The 20,447-nt window shown below is 43.8% G+C and overlaps 1 protein-coding gene across 1 annotated transcript in view; it reads right to left on the bottom strand.

The window, feature by feature from the left end:
- Positions 1–8,207: 8,207 nt before the first annotated feature.
- Positions 8,208–20,447, bottom strand: part of TEX30 (testis expressed 30) — a 75,726-nt gene continuing 63,486 nt past the window's right edge. The window contains exons 2-5 of the mRNA XM_073664231.1: positions 14,297–14,533; positions 11,956–12,007; positions 11,300–11,502; positions 8,208–9,773 (exon numbers count right to left, since the gene is read on the bottom strand). Coding sequence (XP_073520332.1) covers positions 9,600–9,773; positions 11,300–11,502; positions 11,956–12,007; positions 14,297–14,533 — 666 coding nt within the window. The 3' untranslated portion in view covers positions 8,208–9,599. The remainder of the gene's footprint in view (positions 9,774–11,299; positions 11,503–11,955; positions 12,008–14,296; positions 14,534–20,447) is intronic.

Here is a 20,447-nt window from a genome sequence, read left to right as displayed (position 1 = left end):
TTTATTCCCTAAGCTGAATTTATTTTACATTCTAATTATATCAATAATATTCAGTTTGAGATGATTATTTAGCAGCTATTTGTTAGATAATTTATGTGCCAAATTTACCAATTTGAAACATTGCTAAGAAGGTGGTAATATGAACAAAAGTTCCTCAATTCCCCCTCTGGGGTCACTGGATGGCTGGGGAGAGGAGAGATGATGAAATGCGGAGATGTTTCTTCCTGCTGTCACTTGTACTTTACCCTTGCCCACTGTTCTCTTAGACCACATTCAGATAAGCATAGCGTGAAATATCACGTGACCCTCAGGAAATGAGGATTGGGCACAGTGTCAGTGGCTTATTCCACTCTCTCTACACACGAACACGTGCACTCTTGGTCAAGCCGAGCATGCATATGTATAGGGTGTGGGGTTTCTACTCACTTGGGTGCGTCGTGAGGCAAAAGAGGTAGCGTTTCCGTTTGAATGTCCAAGTTGGTTTATTGCTCCATAAACCATCCACAAGCAAAAGGGAAAATAAACGGCCTTCAGTGTGGGCAAAACAAAGAAAACAGTTCTTTAGACAAAGTCTCTGGTTAGCCAGTCCTGTGCTCACACAGGCTGGGTAGCATCCAGTCTGGATATCACACAGGAGGCCTTTTCCCTCCACACACATAGACCATGTGTCAAACAACGGACTCCATTTTAACCTCTTAACCACACCCAAAGGTGAGGCATGTGGGCAGCCAGACCTGTCCGTCTCTCAGGCTGCCCGTAAAACCTGGGCCCGGATGCGCCAAACAATCTTCTTAATACTATGCGCACTAGAGCAACACTCCAGGATTACATCACAGATGACAACCATCTCTGTGACCCATACCTCCCATCAACTATATGTACGGTAGCTGCCTTACAAGGGGTATTGGGAGAATTAGCTGACAGCTATTGCCAATATTTGGTCAACACACAAACCAGGATGTAAAACTACATCAGGCTCCCAACTCAAGTATTGCCAATACGTATGCTTTAAAACGAAGATTCTGGGCTTTAATGTTTTGGCCAAATTCACACATTCAGGTTTAAGACAGTGGTTACTCTGTAGGTTAATAGTGTCACTAACCTGCCTGGTGCCTGCACTTAGCTGACTGCTGCTGGGAGAAAATTAACTTTATTACCCCCGCAGCGTTTCGGTTTCAGTCACGGGGGCGGCGTCGGTGCAGGTTCAGTCATCATTCTGAGTTTAAAGAGCGACGGCTGTAACTGCGCCCCCGGTCCTGATTGACTGCCAGCCCTAATGCAGAGCGAGTGTCAGTCAGGGCTGGGGGCATGGTTAAAGCCATTACTCTGTATACTGCGGGCGCCAGGCAGGTTAATAACACTATTAACATGCAGATTAACCCCATATCTGTAGGTCAATAGCATTTTTTCTGGTGACAGGTTCCCTTTAACTTCTACTAGTGCACACCAATACCAGTGATGGGGGTAAATAGAAAGGTGCTGTCATAGGCTCTGGAAAATCCCATTACCGGTAAGTAATTTTGTCTTTTCCTTTCCCCATGACAGCAACAAACAAAAGATTTACAGAGAAACCAAAACCCCCTTAGGGAGGGACCACCGCTTGTAGAACCCTTCTCCCAAAGTATAGATGAGCAAAGGAGGTCAGATCAAGCCTATAGTGCTTATTGAAGGTTGAAGGAGAGGACCATGTTGCTGCCTTACATATCGGGTCGATAGACACCTCTGCCTTCTTTGCCCAAGAAGTTGCAACAGCTCAAGTAGAATGAACTTTTAGGCTGTGTGCCCACGATGCGTTTTTGGTGCGTTTTTTGGTTATCACATGACTTCTTATGACATTCTGCAAGTTCTGTGCACATGGTCAGGATTTTTTCTGCGCAGATTTTACTCACAGAAAAAAATACTGACATGACCAATTCTTGTGCATTTCTGCATGCGTATTTGCCTATACAATGCATTGGAAAAACGCATGGCAAATATGCATGCAAATACGCGTCAAAAACGCATGTAAAAACTGCATGCGTTTTTCTGCCAAGGAGATGCAGAAATGCTCAGGAAAATTTCTGATTCATTTCTGCATCGTGGGCACTAAGCCTTATACTGTCTGGGACTGATACACCATTAGAGGAGTAGGCTAACCTAATGGCTTCCCTAATCATAGAAAGGTAGAGTTGGAAGGGACCCCCAGGGTCATCGTGTCCCACCCCCTGTTCAATGCAGGATTCACTAAGCCATGTCAGACAGATCTCTGTCCAGCCTCTAATTGAAGACTTCCATTGACTGATACCAAGGCGGTGCATTTTCTCTTCTGGTAGGAAAGAAGTCTGATTAATTGAATCTAAGATAAGAACTAAATCAGACTGAACTTTTGATAACATTAGTTTTGATTTAGTCAGCAATCAGGAAATCATCCAGGTATGGAATTATTAGACTATCCTGCTCCCAAACATACGCTGTCATTTCCACCACGATTTTCGTAAAAACTCTCGGGGCCAAGGACAGAACAAAGGGCAAGGCCATAAACTGGAAATGCCTGACCTGATTATTTATGAATAGGGCTACCCTTATGAATTGCTGGTCTCTCGCATGCATTGGAACATGGTAGTATGCATATTTCAGGTCCAGCACACCCATGTAACAATCTGGAAACATAAGGTTCATAGCCAATTTTACTGACTCCATTTTGAAAGGTCGATATATATCAGGAATTTATTCAGGTTTTTCAAATTGATGATTGTTCTGAAGGTGCCATCTGGCTTCATTATCAATAAAAGGGGTGAACAGAATCCCCGAAATTCCAACCTCAGGTCTGATTGCACTATGCCTAGAATCCAGCCATTGGATGAAATTTTTGCCCAGGCAGGAAGTAGTAGGTAAAGCCTTCCTCTTACCCAGGGAATGACATCACTGGGAAGACTTTCTTCCCCCTTCCACACAGAATGGAACATAGCTTGATTTTAGACTGGACGTCCCCCGGCCAACATTTGAGCCATAGTGCCCTACGACCGGCGTTAGATAGGCCAGCTGATCTGGCTGCTAACCTCACAGAGTCTGCTGAGGCATCTGCAAAATGGTACCCTGCATCAATGGTAAATTGGCCAGGATCTTTTCTCTTGGAACATTATCACTTAGTTGATCCTCCTTGTTCCATCCAGATTATCATAGATCTGGCTCTACAGGTCGCCGAGATAGCCGGTTTCACGGCTCCCACCGAAGATTTCCAGGTATTTCTTAGGTATCCATCAGCCTTCCTATCCAGAGGATCTTTCAGGATATCCATGTGTTCAAAGGACAACGTAGGTTTTCTGGACGATTTGGCCACTACCTCACTAATAGTTTCCTGGATTCAAGCTGAGCAGAGTTTTTTTCTGCCATAAGCTGGTTAACGTATCCTTGCAAAGCACACATTCCTTATTTTTAAGCTTTGCATTACATTTCTTTTCTTAGCTCTTTGCAAGTGAATAAACAACAAGAAAAAAAGACCTAATTACCACGAGGATCTTTCACGAAGATCACTCACCACTCAGTCGCTTAGTAAGGGTACTGGATTCGGAGGCTGGATTAAATCGCACGATTGTTCTCCCCTGGAGGTGGTGGATCCATCCCAATCCACTCTGCTTCTCTGGCTGGCCTTACTGTTGCTTCTTCTGTCACTCGTGCGACTGCCATTCCTGCGCCTATGCTGGCGCTGCTCTAGTTGCTGTTGCTGCTGCTCCTACATAAACACAGTGGAAAGGAGAGCCGTAGCAAAACTCGCTCTTTGGCGGTCATAACCGCATTTAAATAAGGGACCAGCCAACAGCATCTTCCTCCACGTGGACGCCACTCCGGACACACCGGAAGTGAAGTTACCACTTCCGGGTCATAAGTCACAGGCACACTCGTCATCAGGCCACGCCACTTTTAGAGGGCGCAGGCCCGGGACGACACGGCGGCAGACGCATGGAAAGTCTCTGCTGTTCACATCCGCACGAGCCCCCACTGATCCAGCGGTGGCGCCTCCAGGACCCGACACCGGTGCTACAAGCAAGGAACCGTTCTTCCAGGCAACCAGGTCAGACCTGGGTAATTCTTCTTCTGTTCCACACCTGATTGTTCAGACACAGGTTCTCCTCAAGGACAGGAAACCAACTGATGTAGAGTAGAGGTTCTGCCCTTTATTCAGTAGGTTCCTGTCATTGATGGGTGGACTCCTCTTTCGGGCAGTGCTGTCTTGGTTGAAAGGAATAACTTAGTTTTTTTATGCTAAAGGCGCATACATTGCACCAGTTACTAGCATATTTGTGGAACACTTTAGAGAGGAAAGCCAAGTAGAACAAGGGGGGATCTCTAAAATGACTGGGGGAAAGCATGTTGCCTAAAGATTTCCCTCTTTTGGCTACACATCTGCAACCACCTTTGATCACTTGACTGAGCATATCTGTTACGGATCCGGGTGGTGGAACCTCTGTGCTGCGGTGCAAGGAGGGACCAGAGGGGCGTAACTAGGTATCAACTCGGACCGACCAAGGTCATACGGCGGCTCAATTGACTCCGTGACCAGGGAAGGACCGAGCAGAGGGACCAGGTGCTACTCTGGGACCGACCTTGTATGAGAGCAGGTGACTCCCACGGGTCAGAAGGCAGGGACTGACCGGTACAGTAGATGAGTACTGCAAGCAGGCTGACGGGTGATCCGGGCAGAAGGACTGGCAGACACAGCAGGTAACAAGCAGGAGCCTCCAGGTAGGCTGGCTGGTAGGCACGGCAGGTAACAGGAAGGTGCTTCTAGGTAAGCGGGCTGGCAGGCACAGCAGGTAACGGGCAGGACCCTCAAGGTAGGCTGGCTGGTAGGCATGGCAGGTAACAGGCAGGTGCTTCTAGGTAAGCGGGCTGGCAGGCACGGCAGGTAACGGGCAGGTGCTTCCAGATAGGCAGGCAGGCAGAGCCCATAAACAGACTGGAGGACTGGACTGTAGACAGACTGTTGGGCCGGATAGTAGACAAGCTGGCGGACCGGACTTGTAGTCAGGCTGGCGGACCGGACTTGTAGTCAGGCTGGCGGACTGGACTTGTAGTCAGGCTGGCGGGCCGGACTTGTAGTCAGGCTGGAGGGCTGGACTGGTAGTCAGGCTGGCAGCGGGACCTGAAGGCTGAAGCAGAGTATAACACACAAAGCTACAACCTTGCACGGGCACCTCCATTTTGGAGGAGGTGCCTTTTATATGAGAGGTCCTCCGGCCATTGGCCGGGGACTCCTTAGGACAGCGCGCGCTGCCCCTTTAAGAGGGAGGGAGTGCGCGCGCCCTAAGCACAGTGCCCGGGGGAGCTGCGCGTGCCAGCAGCAACAGAGGCAGGAGCGCCTGAGGACGCCAGGCAGGGAGCGCGGCAGTAAGTGAGATGGCGTCTCTGCCTGTCAGGGCATTCAGGTTCACAACTGGTAAGTATTAAAAAATTTATATTTTTTATGTGATAGAATTAAGGGCTAAAAAGGAGTGGTAAAGGTAACAGGATTTTAACAGATAGTTTCAGCTGATTTGACACAGAACTTTCCTTTATTCCCTATATTTAATCGCTCACGTTACCTGCATCTTAAAAACATCTCCAGAATCGAACCTTTTTTCACCTTTGAAACTGCCAAAACTCTTACTGTTACTTAATCATTCTCATATGAACCACTGCAACTATCTTCTGATTGGTCTCCCTCTAACCAAACTTTCCCTCTCCAATCCATCCCGAATACAGCAGCCAGGGTCATATTTTTGTCCAGCCGCTTCACCAATGCCTCCACCTTGTGCCAGTCACTGCACTAGTTACCCATTCGCTACAGAATACAATACAAACTTAGCTCTCTCACCCACAAAGCTCTCCACAGTTCTGCACTGCCTCATATCTCATCCCTCAATTCTGTTTATCATCCTACCCATGCCCTCTGTTCTGCAACTGATCGAAGACTAACATCCTCTATAATCCGAACCTCTCACCTCGATCTCCAAGACTTCTCTCATGCTGCTCCAGTTTTCTGGAATTCACTATAATATCTAGCCCCCATGTTTTTAAGCGTGCTTTAAAAAACACATCTCTTTACACAGGCCTATCATCTCAACTCACTAACCTAACTCTCTCCTGTTCCCTCTTTCTAAATGTTAAAGCACCACTCCAGCATTTTTTTTTCACCACTGGAGTGGTTTTAAACGTAAATCCCCTGCCCCTGGTCATATACTCACCCTCCAGCGTCTTCACTGTTTTATAGCACTCCTCCGATCCTGCTGCGCCATCTTGTGAGCGCAGCTTCTGACTGTTCTCAATGCAAGTCTATGGGAAAAAAACCCAGAGGGTTCCAGCATCTGCCAATGATTAGAAGTTTGAAACATGACTTTTAATGAAAAAACGATTAAAAGAGGTTTTTTTTGCAAAAAAACATATCAATGAAGTGGGAGAAGGGAGCTCTCAGTCAGGACTAAGAGCTCCACAGCTTGAAATGCGTAGACCCGTGCCCTTTTTATCTCTCCCCCCCCATGTCACCCCTTCCCCTTCTCCCACTTCATTGATATGTTTTTGCAAAAAAAACTTTTTTAATCGTTTTTCATTAAAAGTCAACTTCTAATCATTGGCGGATGCTGGAACCCTCTGGGCTTTTCTTTCTCTGCTACTGCCCAGCTGCCGGTCTGGAGTCCATGCACCGCATTCTTCATATGGAGGCTTCAAACCATCTGCACTTGGTGAGCTGAATATTTCGTTTTCTCCCCTCCCTATGTTTTTTCAAGTCTATGACAGCTAGAACGAGGCTCATAGACTTACAGTGATTAGTGACCTCCGACTCACTCCATGAAACACTGGATCAGGTCACAAACTGCAGAAGACGGACTGGAACGGCAGCGAACACAGATGAAAACGCCAGAAGGTGACTATAAGACAGGGGGCAGCGGACTTGGATTTTCAGTACCACTCCAGCAGTGAAATAAAAAAAAACGTTGGCGTGGTGCTTTGATCATAATCTGCTCCCTCCTATTCATGTCTCCACATCTTCCATGCATCCAATAGCATACGGTAACTGCACTTATATACCGGTCAATGACCGGATCGTGCAGCTTTATATGAAAACCCTTATTTATTATAATTATGGCTGGACCGTACATAACAAGTACGTTCTACCAATTGTGCCCCCCATATTTCCTTATAGATTGTAAGCTTGTGAGCAGGGCCCTCACTCTTCCTGTAACTGTTAAACTATGTGTTACTTTGACTTTGTGTTATCTTTATTGTTTGTACATGTCCCCGCTTAATTGTATGCTGCTGCGGAATATGGTGGCGCTATATAAATAAAATTATTATTTGTTATTACTTGTGTGGTTTGGCAGTACTAGTACTGCCATATAAAACAGAAACCCTGGTTTTCACACAGTTCAGGCTAATAGTGAAACAATCCTGCTACTGTAGCCTAAACTATGAGGAGTGCTCTCCTAACGTGATACGAGAACAAACCTTTAAAAGGAATGTGTCAGCAGGTTTTTGCCATGTAATCTTAGAGCACCATAATGTAAGAGTAGAGACCCTGATTACAGTGATATGTCACTTAAGAGGCTGTGTCTTGCTTTTTCAATACTATCAGCAGTCCAACAAGTCCAGCCACGCCCCAAGCACTGATTAGCAACCCTCTGTCACTAAATAATGGTGGTGTGGTGATGTTATCACAGCTCAACAACTGAGCTCTGCTGGATCTGAAACTGAGAAAACTGTGACTATCACAACTGCTGCACCCAGTAAGCTAAGTGACACATTGCTGGAATCAGGGTCTCTGTCCCTACATCATGTTTCTGTCAGATTAAATAGCAAAAACTTGCTGACAGATTCCCTTTAGGCACTAATGATGCATGGTGTGGCCATTTCTAGGAGTCACATACATTAAGCAAATCCAGTAAGGAGTAAATGAGGTAGACAAGAAGCCTTAGAGTATGTTTGGATCAAAAATACGCTTGGGCGAGTACTGTCCGTGGAAAAAACTGACCTCACACGGACGGCACTCGACCATTGATATACAATTGGGCTGTTCAGATGACAATTTTTTTCATGAGGACGGAATGTCCACGTAAATAAAAACGCAACATGCATTTTAGAGACTCACCTATTCAAGACTAAAATATCAAATCCCATATGGATCATCTAATTATTATGGATACATAGCAATTCTTAACGTAAAAAATGTCCACTATCAAATACAGTTTCCGGTCTTTTTTTTTCGGATGAAAATTGAATGATTTTATTTTTATACGGTTGTATGAATTTAGTCTTTTACTTTTTTTGGGAGTAGTGACACATTTGGACATTTTTACAACTCGCTTAAAAAAGAGACACCTGCTCACCTCAATTTTGGACGGCGAATGGGGGAAAAGGTGACCTCCATTCTCTTGATAGAGTGGAGTTCTGGAACCTGCACACATTCTACATTTAGGACATATATTTTCAATATGCAGTAATGTCTCAGAAGGTAAAGCTTTTTTTACATTTGGGATTGGATCAGTCTCACATAGCGGCCCTCAGACCAGAAACGGTTGTGTAGCTCTGTTTTAGGCACAGCAACCATTTAATAATTATATATTCCATATGCTCTTGGCATTACAATGTTTAACCTCTAAATTATTTATGGAACTGAAAAATGTAAGTGTAAAGAAATGTATTAGGAAATGCAAATTCAACTTTACAAAATTAACATATAGACAAAATAGGAGAATAGAGAACTCTATACAGTACGGTCATTTGTGTCTGCCAACTAGGACTGCAATAATACCTGCAGCCATAGACAGTGTCATTTTATAACATTATGACCAGTCATTGTGGGTGGGGGTCGGCAGCACGGTGTCCAAAAGACAGAAGACACAGCTTTAGAGGAAATGTGTCATCAGAAATGCCGTATTATTTAAATCATTTGTTTTTTGTTTCAGGTATTTTTGACTATTTTTAATATCACTATCTTGATTAAAAAACAAAATTAGTAATTTTCCCACTGGACACTAGGGGTTGTTTAGACTCATATTCCTTGTTCTTTTAAAAAGATTTTCTGCCGAGGCCGGGTTACAATGACAGAAAACACCTCTATACACAGCTGATAACACAGGATCCACCAATCACAACAGGGGATGCCACGTCCGACCATGCGCCTCCCTTCACAATGGCATTTATACACGCTCATTACAAAAGATAGGATCGGAGTCTTCATTGTGGATAATGTATGTACATGTGGATTTCCTGGAAGACAGAGTCTAAAAAGCCCTAATGGCCAGTGTGAAAATTGCAAGATTTCTCCTTTTTATTTTTAATACAGATTGTGCTATAAAAAAAAATTGCCAACATTTAAAAAAATGCATTTAAAAGACAAACCTGATTTAAACAATATTATTTTTCTAATGACACATTTCTTTTAAGATAGGTGACATCACTTGCTTTGTAAATGAAGAAGAGACATCATATAAATATTAGAACAGCACCAATAATATTCAGAGATAATCCCAACTAAATACACAAATCCCTGAGCTGGAAGACTACCCGTCATATCAGCCAAGGAGGACACATGCGCCCCGTCACCCCACCAGTGCTGCGGATGTTGATAGGAATGTTCATCGTGATCAAGTCGCTTCTGATTTCAATGTTTGCTGAATCCACACTAAAGTCTGTTCATTCACTTCCGATAACACGTCTTCCGGTGTTTTCCCCTTCGCTGTCAGTCCATGATTTGCATTTTCAACCCAGTGGATTTTTACAGGAGCTTTGATTTTCCTGACTAAATTTGTCATCAAGGTCTGAAGTATGGAGACAAAAATTAAAGTGTATATACAGGGGTGACCGAATGGCTTTGTCATAATGCCTGATTTCATCTTCTCACACAACGGCAGGTATTCGTGATAAAGTCACATATTAATATGTGTAGACAAACATTTATATAAAGTACAATAAAAAGAAACAGTCCTAAAAGTAGATGATCCATGAACAATTACCTTTTCTAGGAACATGTTTATACTCTCAGACGAGCAATAGAGTAAATGAGTTTTCCAAAAAAGGCAGCTGTTCAGTAGGTCAGATTACTGATCAATCCATCCATCTACAGGGGCCATGTATGAACACAGGACATTTCTTATATGTCCACTGATCCCATGTGTCAATAAAGAGTGCCACTTAAAGGGGTTTTCCCACAAACGAGGTACATTTTAATTAATAGATCTTGGAATAATAATAACTTCCACAATTGGATGTGTTTAAATAAAATGTTCCTGTGGTGAGATAATCTTATAAATGTGCCCCTGCTGTGTACTGTGTAATGGCTGTGTCTGACCGTACAGGGATATGGTCTGATCATACCACATCTCCTGGGCAGAGGAGGAAGCAAAAGAGTATACAGACAGGAGATTCCAGCTGATTGTTTCTTTGAGGCAAAACATTTCATTGCCTGTTTTTAAGCAATGTTTTACCTAGGGCCACAGCCCCACTATCAGTATTTGATCAGTTTTCGGTCAGTATTTTTCTAGGAGTGGGAGCCAAAACCAGGTGAGGAACTATCAGAGAAAAGGTGTAATAGAAACAAGTCACCAATTCTGCATTTATCACCCACTCCTGGTTTTGGCTCCCACTCCTGAGAAAAAATACTGACCGAATACTGACCAAATACTGATAGTGGGGCCGTGGCCTAAAAAAATCAGCTGCGATCCCGTGCTGTAATGTCTGTATAGTCTTTTCCTTCCTCCTCTGCCCAGGAGCTGTGGTATGATCAGACCATGTTCCTGCACGGTCAGAGACAGCCATTACACAGTACACAGCAGGGGCACATTTATAAGATTATCTCAGCACAGGAACAGATTTTTTTAAACACATCCAATTGTGGAACGTATTATTAGTCAAAGATCTACTGATTAAAATGTTGATTAAAATTATCTTTGTTCGTGGGAAAACCCTTTTAAGGCCTCATTCAGACATCTGTGATTTTTCTCCTATGTAAAAAAGAAATACAGACTTCAGGTTGCACAAAGATTTTGCAACATTTCCAGGTGTTTTATGTTAGAAAACTGGCGAAAACACCTTGTTGAATAGGGCCCAGAGTCTACGTGAGAACATGGCCTTGTCATAGTCTTTTTTTGGGTGACTAGGGTTTCTGAACATTAACAGATGTAGCAAAGTTTCATTTATTTAGAGACTTATGCAAATCCAATTATCATATCACAGCAGGTACACTTAAGGTCAAGACACAGAAATTTTAAAGACCATTGTTTAATATACACATAGAAGACAGATCTTCAAGAGATAGGTTTTCTTTTTCTTTTTACTTCAGTCTTACCTTGTCGCACATCTCATCTGATGAGCCAGAGATGAACAAGGCTGGTTTTGTTATCAGTAATAGATCTTCATCTCGCAGCTTGCTTTTTGACTTGGGAGGGTGCAGGGGATATGACAGACAGATCAGTCCTTGGATGAAGCTGTCATCTTGTTCACTAGCCGTTCTCATTAGAGAGGTGGCAGCACGAGAGCCCATTGACCGTCCTGTTAAGAGCCATAATATAGTGTTCTACACTCCCAATGTTAGTATGTTAGCTTTCTATGCTTGGCTGCTATACTCATATACTATACATCCTTCTATAATTCAAAAAGCAGAGAAAAAGGCTTAAAGATACAGTAAATAAAGCACTAACTAAACACCATAATAGGCTTTACATGCTGTAATAACGTCGTAAGACCTAGTAATCACTAGAGCGTGCAGAGTGCGGCAGCGGAAGTTTGCACTGCAATGACCAGACTGCCATGGACTACCAACGTGGCCGGTGACTCTTTATGCTCAACTGTAATAATTAGGCATGCCGATTATCCTAAATTAGCCCACGTGCAGCTCCTCTGCCCTGAACCCTCTCAGCCAGTCAGAAGCTTTACGAAAGCTCATTTTTTTCTGATTCCAACTAAAGGCAATAGTGCTAGAGTATTTCTAGTAACAGAACTCACCTGCAAGAAAGGCACCAGCAACTCTATGCTCTTCATTAGACTTTAAGTAGGTCTAGAATGAGTGAAAAGAAAAGTTATTTCAGAATAAAGCAGCGTGTATTGTCTGTGTACCGTATATTGCTTTACGTGAGCACAAACCTGGATTGTCCCTTGAAAGTTCTTATAGATTTTTTGACGTCTAGATGGCAAATCTACCTAGCTATGCAGTTACCTGTCCCCTTCACCCAGGCCTCATACACAGTTACAGCAGTGTTTGTAAACCAAAGCTCCAAAACACAGAAAGGTGCAAATCTTTGTATTGTACTTTTATTATTATTTACCAGATTTTAGACAAGGCACAATGCTACAATTTCTGAGATCACCCACAAATTTGTTAGGATATTTGTACCAAGATTACTGAGTGCAAAGTAGCCCTACGCCACAATTGTGTTCAAAAAGGATACATTTTTGTTCAAGCCAAAATTAAACGAAATTTTGCAACTTCTTTGCCATTTTTCTACCACCCCTTTTTTACCTGAAAGTGTCGGGGTACCACGTGGTAAGTCAAATATACTCTAAATAATGCCAGGAAAATGATAGCCGAAATTGACACCAGCAATTTCGGTTTGTGGCGCACCGGCTGCCCAAAATGAGCCAAATCTATTAAATTGATTGCCCCACAAACAAAAGTACATTTTAATCAATAGATCTTGGAATAAAAGGTCGACAATTAGATTTGGTAAAAAAATGTTCCTGTGCTGTTCAGTGTGAACTGTGCTCGGAGATAAACACTTTTGCTTGGTGCTAGAAGCTGTGGAGCTCGGGCTGAAGGGAACACCAAGACTGGTGGGATCGTACCTCTTCTGTGTATGAAGCTTGCTCCGGGAGAAAGGACTGTAATCTGTTCGGGTGAGCCCGCACTGTCATATGTGCCTGCTAAATGAGCTGTTTATTCGCTGTGATACCTTTATGCCCAGAAGAGGCTGTTTTTGGTTTTGAATCCCTTGGAGTTTTATAAAAGCAATAAAACTGTACTTTAGGACCAACCCGCATTGCCTGTGTGAACCCTACCTAATGCCTACCTGAGAGAGAGTGAATCCGTACTCCTGCTACCTGCCAGTGGTGTCCAGGACTTCACCTGCTTGTCTGTGGTTTTTAGTAACATGGCCACCTGTCAGTGGAGGACTTCACCTGCTTGTCTGTGGTTTTTAGTAACACTGCCACCTGTCAGTGGAGGACTTTACCTGCTTTCAGCACCCCTCTAAGACTTTCTGTTTGCTCCTATGTGTCCGCCTGTGGCTTACAGTAACTCAGCTAGCCGTTTCCCGCTTGCTACACCTGCCTGGTGCACTGACGCCCGTGACCTGTGTACTCACCCAGACCTTGGGCTTAGAGGATTCATCTCACGTTGCGAGCCCACTTTGTGTAACATCTTTAAAATCCAAAAATTACTTCTTTATTTCATTTCAGGTAAAATTTGCACATAAAGACTGGGTAAGATAAAGCTACGTATTTCCAATTTGGACGTTCTTACTCGTGGCATGAATTGAACACATTAAAAACAGACTTTAAAAGCAGTTAACAGTGCACAAGACCACATCCCTCTAATTAGGATTAAAGACACACAACCTAGACAAATTAGGAATAATTAGGACATTGTGTCATCTGTCAAATTATGTCCTGCCAGCTTACATGTTCCTTGCATTTCAGTGCATAAGGAATAGCAGATAGACACTGAAATACAGTGCCTGGTAAGCACTTCAAATCTCTCACTTATTGTGTGTATTCACTACAGTGGGGCTATAATTTTTAGGGGCTGTCCGGGACATTTCTATTGATGGCCTAGCTTTAGGATAGGTCATCAATATCGGCACCCAGCACCCCCACCGATCAGCTGTTCCTAGTGCCAATGGCAGCCGGATGTACTGAGCTGGGGAGCTGCACAGCTCCATCAACTGAATAGTGGCTGCAGCCAGGTACTGCACCTCTGCCCACATTTGATTTGAATAGGGAGAGGATCTGCAGTACCCGGCCGCGACCAATATTCCATTTACGGAGCTATGCTGTGCAGCTCCGCAACTCAGCACATCTGTGTGGCACTGGGAACAGCTGATCGGTGGGGGTGCCAGGAGTCGCACCCCCAGCAATCAGATATTGATTACCTATCATAAAGATAGGCCATCAATAGAAATGTCCCAGACAACCCCTTTAAGTTAGAAAACGTACCCTGGGGTAGTCGCACCTATGTACAAAGTGAATGGACATCTGACCGCACATTTGTTGTGTCCTGTACAGTAAATATGCTATATATATATCAATTTAAAAAACCTAGGGGTATGAAATATGATATTCATGTACATACCAACACTGCATTGTAAGCTTTTGTTCTGTACACCAAATTAAGTCCTTTACAGGTAAATCTCAGACACAGAAATCCGTGGGAGGCCAGGTAACTTGCCAAAGATACCAGATGGGAGAAATTCATATCACCTCCAGCGCCATGTGTCAGTATAACGCCATATCTAACTCCCCTGCAGTCTCTAGGTAGAGAAAGCATTGCATCTAGGGATTTATCACCAAACGGTATGGTAATTTTCTCCTGAAAATACAAAGATTCATCAGTATGCGCTAAATAATGAACATTGACAGGATCGCACCCCAACATTATACCATTCCCCTAATACAAAATTACACTCAATACATCCCGTAGAAGGGACAGGTGGTAATGTACAATCTGATCCTGCCGCCTATACTAAAGCATGCCAACCCGAGAGTGCTCAAGAACGCTTTTAGCCTTAGTCTCTCAAAGCTTCTGTCATACACGTTAAGGCTGCATTTATTTCAAAGACCGTGGTTAATGGATCTCCTGACCCAAACTCAATGGCCTCAATAAGCATACATGAGGCTGTCACGTTCGAATCAGAAGTCCCGCGACGTGTCCAAGCATGGAGATCCATACTTGTTCTCACCACAGATGTGAGAATGCAGTCTAAAGATGTCACGGATGTGTCAGGTTTGACAGACAGTCATTCTGGATCCGGCTGTAGAAGGTCGCTGCACTTGGCCTCGCAGACACCTTCTTGATCCTTTCATCATCCCTCCCTCTCTAGGACCTAGCGGTGATCTCCACCTTCAGCTGCTAATTAACACACCCTTGCTGGATCTTTAAATACACTCAGTTTCTCCAGAGAGTTGCTGGTGATAGGAATTTACTCTCTGTTCAGGTCTGGTAGTCTAGCAGTCGGCTAGATTCTCCTTGGAGTTCCTTTGTGGATTGTAGTCGTGATCTCTCTGGTGTCCTCTCAAAATTCTAAAAGCTAAGTGAATCCCCTTGTCTGTTTCCCTTGTTTGTCTTTAGTTGCAGTGGGGCTGAATAGCGCTCACACCTCCCCCTCCCTACCGTTGCAGATTAGGGGAGTGGTTAGGCCTGCCCCAGTTGAACTAGGTAGAGTTAGTGCTGAGCTGGAGAGCAATCTGAAAGGATGCAGAGCTCTTCACCGGGCTGATGAGGGTCCTGGAACTCTCTTACTGCAACTACCTGCTAGCTGCTAGGAGAAACTACACCGTAAGGAAGTTGAAGCGGGAGTTCACTGTTTTTAAGCAGAAGAAAAGGATTGAACACCACGTTTAAGGACTGGACTCATCCTTCTGTTCCACCCCCCCTGTACCTCACTACATAGAAGGTAAAGTGTGGCACTGTGGTCAGGGACTGCTGGTAGGTGCATTGAATTGTGTTGCTAAAAAGACTGTTGTTGTGGGTGCACTGGACTGTGCTGCTAAAGAGACTGCTGCTGTTATTGGAAAGCCTGTTGCTTTAAAAACTGATGTTTGGTACTGGCCGTGGATCTGCATTAAATACCATTGTTAAAATGTTCCTAAGGACTCTGTCAAGTGTGTCTATGTCAGAGAGTCAATACCTCTTATGACTGAGAAAGCTGCAATCAAAGGTCACCCTGAATAACAGTTCCCCCAGGATTCCAAGAATTCATGAAACCTGTCTCGCCCCTATCTAAACTTAGCGGCATACACGTAACATTGGTTGCTTGTACGGGGAATCCTGATGTCACAGGTGTGTCAGAGGTAACAGACAGTCGCCCTGCAGTTGGTTGCAAGAGATCTCTGTTTGGCTTTACAGACATCTTCTTAGATGAGAGGCTGTCTCTAGGACCTAGAGGCTACCTCCCTCTGGCTAATTAGCTCTCTGGCCTGGGTGCATAAATACCTGGTGTGCCTGAGAGGGAGGTGCCGGCTATATTCATTACTACTTGTGAAGGCTTAGCAAGAGCAGTACTTCGTCCTCTCTGGAGCTTGAGGAAGAGTGCGCATTTGTCTGGAGTTCATCTAAAAGCTAAGCAATCTCCCAGTTTCTCAACCCTTTATTGTGGAGGTTGATGTGTCGGATGTTGGGGTTGGAGCTATGTTGTCTCAGGGATCATCCCCTGGTAAATGGCGTCCATGCGCCTCCTTTTCTAAAAAATTGTCTTCGGCTGAGAGAAATTATGACGTAGGTAATAGGGAACTTTTGTTTCAACTTTATGTTTATTAAACAATTTTCATAACAAAAATGACATTGTCGTTCAGTTTGCATACAAATGAAGTACAGAGTCAAGGTGGGGAGACAATGATATAAAAATAAACATTAACGGTAAAAAAAAAAAGGTAAATATAGAGCTCTAGAGTTCTCTCTTTGATTCTGGAGTAAAGCGTAGGGTGTAGATAAAGTTTCATATGACATGGTGAACAATCCTCACAAGAATACAATAACTATCATTGTTACAGGTTAATGAGAGTCATAGCAATGAACTGCTAAGCTTGAGAAGGTTATAAACGGAAGCGTTCCCTAAACAGGTCCCATAATCCCCAGATTTTTTCGAAACCATCCCTAGTGTTGCGTAGGTTTGCAGTCATTTTTTCCATAATGTGGATGTCGCTTATTCTAGTGTAAAGATCAGATATCGTGGGAGTGGTGGGCTTCCGCCAGAATAACGGGATCAAACATTTAGCAGCTGTCAGCAAATGTAATAGTAGTTTACTTTTTGTTTTTTCTAGTCCTCTGAGGGGGAGGTTCAGCATGTATATATGTGCGTCTAGGGGAACAAAAACCCCTACTTACTAACTGCTCCACTTTTTCCCAATAGTCCAATATCCCGGGACATGACCAGAATATGTGGAAAAAGAAGAAGCCCCATTGGCACCACATCTCCAGCAATTATCTGGGATGCTATGATTCATTTTGTGAAGTAGTTCTGGGGTATGGTACCAGTGCATCAGGATATTTATCTGGTTTTCTTTATAAAGGGTGTTAACAGAGGACTTGTAGGCCCGGGACCAAATCATCTGCCATTGTTGGGTAGATAGCGTATGGCCTAGTCAGCTTTCCCATCTGGACATGTAGGAGTGTTGCACATTAGGGAATGGGGTCGGAGTTTGCAAGATAGTATATATATCTGAAATTAGTCCTTTGGTTGAAGGGACGCCGGTGCACAGCTGCTCAAATCTAGATAGAGTGTGGGATTCAGAAGGGCCCAAATTTGATCTCAAATAATGAATTATCTGTTGGTATGAGTAAAATTAGGTACGTGGTAGATTATATTTATCAGTCAGATCAGTAAAGAGTTTAAATTTCTTGGTCAAAGGGTCCACCAGGTCCCTAAAGCAGAAAAGACCTGCATTTGCCCAAATGGTAACTATTCCTGCTGAGAAAAGATGTGATAGATGCGGATTATACAGGAATGCGGTCAGGAAGGATGTATAGGGAACTAACTGGAATTTCATCCTCGAGGATCTCCAAATCTCCCTGGTGAATGCCATAGGACCTAAGAGTGCTTTTGTAGGTATGTCGTTAGGTGGACCCCATATCAGGGATGAAAGGTGGTAAGGGGCTAACCACAGATTCTCAATTTCCGTCCATTTATTGTACGCGAGAAGTTTTGACCAGGAGGGAATATGGCGCAAGTGGGCTGCGTAGTAGTATCTAACAATATCAGGGCAATTTAGTCCTCTTTGTGTTTTAGGGGCACATAATACCGATCTAGGAATACGGTGGCGGCCAGAGTGCCAAATGAATTTTAATAGCATAGATTGGATTGATTTAAGCGTATTCATCGGTATTTTAACTGGGATAGTTTCAAATAGGTATAGGAATCTGGGCAATATAGACATTTTAATTGAGTTTATCTTTCCCAAGAATGAAATCGGTAAAGAGGACCATTGTTTCAGGCGTCTCTCGGTATCTCTAATTAATGGGGGGGAAGTTTGCCTTGAACATTTCTCCGTATTTAGGGGTAATGTGTATACCCAAGTATTTAATGGAGGACAAATTCCAAGTAAATCTATACGATTGTTGTAGGTAAGTAAGTTTCTGTCCCGTGATGTTAAGCGGTAGAGCTTCAGTCTTTCCCGAATTTACTTTATATCCCGACAGTTTAGAGTAGACATCAAGTGTCTTTTGCAGGTTAGGGAGAGATATTAAGGGGTTCGTCAAAGACAGCATAACGTCTGAGAGTAAGAGAGTAACTTTAAAATCTTTACTCCCCACTCGGATCCCGGTGATGTCTGGGTTAGTACGGATCCGGACAGCCAAGGGTTCAATGCTGAGTACATAGAGTAAAGGGGAGAGAGGACACCCCTGGCGAGTCCCGTTACGTATGGGAAGACGCTGGGAGTGGGCATGGGGCAAACAGATAGTTGCTTCAGGACAGGAGTAGAGAGCCGTAAGAGCGGTAACAAAGGGCCCCGACAGGCCGCAATGACGTAGAGTAGAAAACATAAACGTCCAATCCAGCCTGTCAAAGGCCTTCTCCGCGTCAAGGCCTAGAAGAAGTGCTTCATCACCTCTCCTATTCACAACTTCTATCAAATCCAGAATGCGTCTCGTGTTATCTCCTGCCTGACGAAAACGCACGAAACCCACCTGGTCTTTATGAATTAATTGCGGGAGCCAGGTATTCAATCTCTCCGCTAGGATTTTCGTAAAAATCTTGAGGTCAGAATTCAAAAGACTGATAGGTCGATAGCTTGAACACTCCACATGGTCTTTACCTTCTTTGGGAATTACCGTGATATAAGAGTGGAGCATGGTAGCGGGGATTGGACCTCCTTTTAAAAAACTATTAAATAAAGGAGTCATATGTTGTGAGAGTAGGGGCATGTAGGTTTTATAATACAAGTACGGGAGACCATCCGGCCCGGGAGTTTTAGAGGAAGATAAATTTTTAATCGTTTCTTCGATCTCCTCAGTTGAAACTAATCTATTTAAGTCAGACAGTGAGTCAGGGGGAAGTTTAGGGAGACTGTATGAGATCAGAAAGTCTTCCAAGAAAGCGTTTGTAGAAGGGGAAGAAGAGGGTATAGTAGGAGGCAAGGAATAAAGGGTAGAGTAATAATCGTAGAAGGCACAGGCCATCCCGTAAGGGTCGTAGTCTATGAGTCTCTGAGAATTTCTGATGCCATATGGGGCATTTGTGTATGCTTTTTCCTTCAATTGTCTCGCTAAAACAGTATGAATTTTGTTCCCATACTCATAGTATTTTTGATGGGAGAAGAGCAGGAGCTTTTCCAGCTTTGTCAGGGACAGGTCTTTCAATTTAGTTCTGAGGTCTATCACTTCCTTCAGATCTCTGAGATTGGGTCGCGCAATGAGTTTAGCTTCAGCAGATTTGAGCTTTGCTTCATAGAGTGAGTGCTGCAATTTAGCATCCTTTTTCAGACGGGAGGATAACGCTAAACACTCACCCCTGAAAACTGGTTTATGCGCTTCCCATAGAGAAGTGAGTGAAGGGGCCATAGGTGCATTTTCAGCAAAATAATGTAAAAGGGATGTCTTCAGGATGTCACTCGTCGTGTTATTTGTCAGAAGGGATTCGTTAAGCTGCCAGTGTGTAAGTTTCGCCCGGGTGGGTGAGATCTCAAGATCCATCGTCAGGGGAGCGTGATCAGACCAAGAGATAGTCCCTATAGTCGCCTGCTTCAGGAATCGTAGTGTCCTCACATTACCAAAAAAATAGTCTATTCGACCATGAGATTGATGAGGGTGAGAGTAAGATGTAAATTGCTTAGAGGTTGGGTTATCTATCCTCCACAGGTCATAGAGTCCATGTTTACGTAATAATCTCCGGAATTGCAACGAGTCGTGTATTCCTTTCCGATGTGAGTCAGGGGTGGGACATATGTGGAGTCGTCAGAAAAAGCAAGATTAAAATCCCCCCTCAATAATGTGCAGGTAATTCCGGTCAGGATTAAGTTTGTTCAGGACAGAAGTGAGGAAGGGTATTTGACCAGTATTAGGGGCGTATATACTGCATAAGAGAATCCGGACATCGTCAATGTCTCCCATAAGTATTATGTACCGCCCTAATGGGTCTAGACAGGTAGAGTGGATCTGGAGTCTACAGTGTCAGGAAATCAGTACAGCTACCCCTGCCTTTTTCGATTGTGAGGACACCGAGTATGCTCGGGGAAACCAGTTTTGTGCAAATTTAAATGTACCTGTGTTAGTCAGATGGGTCTCTTGT

This window comes from Phyllobates terribilis, unplaced genomic scaffold, assembly GCF_046119375.1.
Source record: "Phyllobates terribilis strain yellow unplaced genomic scaffold, ASM4611937v1 Scaffold_2__4_contigs__length_985480577, whole genome shotgun sequence".
Lineage (NCBI taxonomy): Eukaryota > Metazoa > Chordata > Amphibia > Anura > Dendrobatidae > Phyllobates > Phyllobates terribilis.
Note: the sequence above shows the minus strand (reverse complement) of the source record. Positions and strands in the feature narration are given on the sequence as shown.